At 42.3% G+C, this 5,475-nt stretch overlaps 1 protein-coding gene across 1 annotated transcript in view; it reads right to left on the bottom strand.

Annotated features, from left to right (window-relative positions):
* PPEF1 (protein phosphatase with EF-hand domain 1) overlaps positions 1-5,475 on the bottom strand; it is a 111,630-nt gene that overhangs the window by 18,929 nt on the left and 87,226 nt on the right. The window contains exons 12-13 of the mRNA XM_077769107.1: positions 3,302-3,487; positions 1,817-1,959 (exon numbers count right to left, since the gene is read on the bottom strand). Of these exons, the coding sequence (XP_077625233.1) occupies positions 1,817-1,959; positions 3,302-3,487 (329 nt within the window). The remainder of the gene's footprint in view (positions 1-1,816; positions 1,960-3,301; positions 3,488-5,475) is intronic.

Raw genomic sequence — 5,475 nt, 5'->3', positions numbered from 1 at the left:
AGAGTTGTTGATGGGGGAGGTGACTGGTGAGAGACTGCTAATGGGTACAAGTGGTCTTTTTAGGATGGCAAAAATGTTTAAAAACTAGATTATGGTGATGGTTGCATAGCTCTGTAACTATTTGTTGTATCCGTGAGTTGTATATTTTAAATTGGTCAACTTCATTGTATGTGAATTATGTCTCAACAAAGCTGTTAAAATAAATTAGTTTGAGATTAACTTACTGACATAACACAATAAAATAAAAACTTGGTGTAGAGACATTTTTCTAACAGACGAAAACCCAAAAGATATAATGAAACTATATGTATAAATGTGATTTCGTAGAACTAAAGCAAAATGACGACACCAACAAAATATATGCAACATAACTGTAAAAATCCTCGATCCATCATATGCAAAGAACTCGTAAAAATTGATCAGAAAAAGACAAGCAACCCAGTATAAAATGAGGGAATAATATAAGTAGGAAATTCAAAGAAGAGAAAAATGCAATGGCCAGAAACATAAGATGAGTAAACTCAGCTGTCTAAAAAGTTGCTAATTAAAACAATGAGATTTACCGTTTTGATCCATTGGCTTGGCAAAACTTAAGAAGTGTGGCAATATCTAAGACTAATAAGCATGTGCAAAAACTGGTATGTTGTTTTTCATATTGTTAATTGTTGTAAGTCTTTTGGAGTATCCAGCAAAATTGTAAATATATAAATCCATAAATACCCCATTTTGAAATGTTACGTAAAAACCCCCACTAACTTATGGCTGTATGTATGCATGTCGACGTACACACGTCGTGTGTTTGTTATACCATTGTTTTTAAGTGCAAAACCCTAGAAGCAATCTAGATGGCCGTCAGTTGAATAAGATTCAGTCTCTCCATAACTGTTATGGCACATCTACTAAAAGGAATGAGTTAGGACTATATGTCCCAACTTGGAGTGGTGGTGATGATGTAACCTTTGCCGAAAAAGTCGGTTGTAGAAGGTGCAGTGTGATTCTATCTTTGTAAAAAAAAATTTAAAAAATATGTACATTGCTGACTGCCTTTCTTCTCCCCTGGGGATCTGTATTTGATGAGGAAAAGGATTTTTGCCTATTTTGTTCACCGCTGTATCACTTGTGCCTAGAACAGTGTGTGACGTATATAGTAGGTGCCGAAAAAAAATTTTATTCGATGAATATAAAGGTCTGTCTATTTTTGTGGGAGCAAGAAGAGGTGGAAGGGTCCACTCCAGGCTATCAAGTTCAGTTGCATCTGCAGAAAAGGATTCTTGAGAATGAGAGGGAGAGAAGATGATTAGCATTTCCTGTACATATCTTTGTTTGGTCTCACTTGTTAACAATGAACGTACGCATTTTATAATGAGGGCTACTTGAAGAGGCCATGTTAAATGGATAAAAGGTAGATAAACTATGGATGCCATCACATGGAGAGATACCCAACTCTTGTCATATGCACTTGTGAGTAGAGATGGGACCAAGAGGCAAGAGCACACAGGGCTGTTCGGGGGACGGAGAAGACTGCAGGGTGCGGGACTGGCTGGATGTGGGGACCGCCTTTTCTTTACATCCAGTTAGAGGCTGTTCGTGGACACTGATTGCTTTACCCATTTCAAATGGATTGAAAATTGCCCCTCTTGGTTTCAAATATGAATGTATTCACCACTGGGTGTCTGCAATGAATTCTATTTTGTTTATCCCCGTGAGTAACCAATAAGTAGTTGCCTTCACTCCTGTGGCAGCTCTTAGAGACTCTGGCCTGGCTCCACTCGGTCACCAGCACCAGTGCTCAGAACTCTCCTCAGCGCATACGCACCTTTGGTAAAGAGGCCTCAAGCATGTTGTCCTCGTTACTTGGTACTGGTAGAATCGAGGGTTCGTATCAGAAGACAGTTTGATGTAAGCGCCTCGATTGCTGCCTTCTTCATAGTAATTAGAGGCAGAAAATACAGTAACAACCTAATAAAAGAAAAAGAGGGCCAGGGTCACATTGAGTTAGTTCTCAAAAAGTCTTTCAGTAAAGTCAGAAATAGCTCAACTCCTAAAATGGCAAAAATCAAAGGTCCAGACCCATACACGCGGTCCAAGTCTGACAAGATTTTCTGTGGTTCCACGGGAGAGGCAACGTGTCCCCAGGAGTACCGACTTCCAGCCACTCGACCCTGTGGCGCCTGGCCTGGCAATCCTGTGTACGATTTCAGTCCCGCACGTTACAATCCTACTTCATGCTCGGCTTTGCAAATTCGAATTTTCCAAGCGGGTAAAGCCTTTGTCTTCTGTCCTTGTGATATTTGAGCATTCAAAATAAAACTTGTCTAGTATCAGTCTGATTTAGAGGGCTTAGGGCCCCCACAAAACTCGTCATGTAAGGGCAGGGAAAATAGTGGCCAGAATAAGGGCCCGGGACCACCATGTAGGGAAGGGACCAGCCTCAGGCCCTGGTGGAGGATGGCAAGGTAATACTTGTTGGTGACAGGAAACCTGGCTTGGGCCCAGTTCTGCCCCAATCGGCATGCTACTTGACAGGCTGTCTTCTGTTTTCATAGTACCAAGAAACCTTACATAATACTTGCCTCAACTATCTCACGACATTAGTATGAGCCTGAAATGAACGAATACAGTTAAGAAAAGCAAAGTTTTGAAATAGAAAAAAATGCCACACAATTTGGTGTTCCATTTGATTCAGTCCTGTTCTCTCCTGGAAAAGGGACAGCTTGCGAGAGGAAACCAGTTCCTCAGCGCTCGCCTCTTCCAGCCTTACCAGACGGCCCTGAGGGAAGCCAACACGCCCCACACTGGTGGCTGCAGCTGCAGCAGGGCCAGGAGAGAGACTTGCTGGAGCTGGGCCCCAGGGCGAAGACAAGGGGGGTGAATTTGTGGCTCCGCCCCGCACAGGGAAAGCACAAAAGGAGAAGGGGAGCAAACTGGATTCATGGCTGCCTTTGCTGTGCTCTGTGAGGATAAGTACACTCTCAACGCCCCTGGGCTGGAAAGCTGCCTTTTGGTGAAAAAAGTATGAAGCCTTTCTGTGTGTGTACTTAGAGCTACGTGTCAGAATTTCTATCTCTGGGATTAGGGAAGAGCAGGGAAATGAGCCAACTACCTCTGAGGGTGGGGCAGGGCGAGGCCCCTTCACACAACCTGTGTGAACCCTGTCGTCTCCTTCCGTCTCCCAAAGCACGGCATGTTTATGGCCCTGGGAAGACACCTTCCCATGGGCCTCTAGGTCACACACATCCTGTGAAGAAAGACTGTTTGGGGCGAGGATATCTGTGATGACATCATCAACATGTTAGCTTACCTTCCCATCATGGCAGATTTCATACCCTTCGGGCTTACATTCATGAGACCTAATGAGCATCTTCAACTGGAATCTATTAAGAACCTTGGAGGTAATATCTGGTCCAAAGTAGCAGCCCCCTCCTCGACTTGTGTTTGGGTAGCAACCTCTTTTGCCTCTGGGGTCGCTCCACAGAATATCGATAATCTTTGAACAACAAAGCAGATTAGGCTGTCATTTACAAGTGAGACTCTATCTTTGTAGATTTCAACTTATGTGTCAGAAATATGAACCCAAGTTATCCCAAAGTCTAACTATTTCTCATTCCTCCTTCAAACTTGTTTCATATTCCTCTCCTCCATGAATCTTTCTTCCAATAATTACAATGCCCACAGCCACCACAATCCCTTTCTACTCATCCCCAACGACTAATGTAGCAATAACAATAACCAATGCAGCAATACTCCGTGGTCATGAAGAATCAGCCCTTGCCTTTGTTTGTGTCTTGAAAAATCTCATCATGATTGTTTCACAATTGCTGAATCTACCAAGTCACAATTCTTACATGGGACGTGAGTTCTCTTAAAAGAACGTCATCGTCATGTTCCAAGCAGAAAGCAGCTCTCCACAACGAACACACATTAGATGTTCTTTTTTTTTTTTTAATATTTGTTTATTTTTGAGAGAGAGGGAGAGAGAGAGAATCCCAAGCAGACTCTGCACTGACAGTAGGGAGCGGGGCTCACATCCACAAACCATGAGATCACGACCTGAGCTGAAATCAAGAGTCGGACACTTAACCGCCTGAGCCACCAAGGCGGCCCCACATTAGATATTCTGAATATGTTCCAAGAGATAATTAGGTCTCCCAACTGTGTCTTTGGTCCTGGCTTTTGTCCTTTTGAGCAGATCACGTGAGGAAGCCTTTTTCCTATCACAAATATAGATAAGAGTTCATCCGAGAACACTTCCCTAAATCACCTCCTTTACTTTTTGGCCCATTGATAAGAGCATTCTCAGTCTTAGCAATAAATTCAGCCACTGACTGGTTTCCACAATGTGTCCTAAATCCACAGGTATTTCATTAGCATAACATTTCCTTTTGGGGCTGAAAGAGGTAAATGCAGCCTACCTGATGCCCAAGACAGAAGATCCAAGTTTCTAAGAATATTTTTCATGGCTCTGATCTACGTATAATGTTTCTTTATTTAAGCTCCTATAGGAGCTTCAGCAGCAGTGAGAAAAAAATAGCTTTGTCACTGAAGCTGTGCCGTTTTGAGAAAACTCTGGGTCTCAGTTTCTAGATCTTTAAAATCAGGGGTTTGGGACAGATGACTTGTAAAGTATCTCAAAGTTCTAACACACCATGAGCCTAAGAGTCTATATTTTCCACATTTCTGTTTTGTGGGCATGAAGAACCGTGCATCTTCAGTTCTACAGCTGTTCAAGCAGTCCAAGTGAGGACTTGACAAGAGAACCAGAAATGGTTGTCCTGGTCAACTTGACTGTACACCCTTTCATAGGTTTGGTATTGAAGGGGAGCCCAAAATAAGCGAGGAAAAAGACAGTGAGGGGGAGAGAAAAATGAACCGGTAGGAGAACTCTGGAATGATCAGCGCCTGGCCGGAATTTGTGGAAACCCTCCATCAGGCACAAACTGGACACTTGCAAAGTTTTTGATGATTGACTGACGTGAAAGTTAAAACCACCCAAAGAAGATGCAGACCAGGATTCTCCTCTCTCCCCCACTGAATGCCAACAGTGGCACAATCCTGCCCTACAAGTAAATACAATGGAGCCCACCGACTTTGCTGGTGTTTAGGACGAAACTAATACTTGCGTTGTTGCATCTGGCTCTTACACCATGAATTCACGTTTGGGGGTCCTGATTTGACCTTTAGTATAATGAAGGCAGAAACATGGAACACAAGGGACTGTGCTTTTATAAGGAGGGGATTAAGTTTTAAATTCTTACATGAGATGCAAGCCATTTAGAGCTAAAATTACCCCCGGGAAACCTCTTAAATTATCCTTAAAGCACAATATACACGATTTTGTATATGTAAGCCTATACAATAATATGGATGTGTGAATATTTTATATGTGTAATAATTTATAATGTGATAGATAACATTTATGAAAATAAAATTGTATATGCCTTTCTCCTTTTTGCCATATATATATATATATATAGT

Source organism: Crocuta crocuta, unplaced genomic scaffold (assembly GCF_008692635.1).
Source record: "Crocuta crocuta isolate KB4526 unplaced genomic scaffold, BGI_CrCroc_1.0 scaffold312, whole genome shotgun sequence".
NCBI classification, from domain to species: Eukaryota; Metazoa; Chordata; class Mammalia; order Carnivora; family Hyaenidae; genus Crocuta; species Crocuta crocuta.
This window is presented reverse-complemented; position numbering and strand designations above follow the sequence as displayed.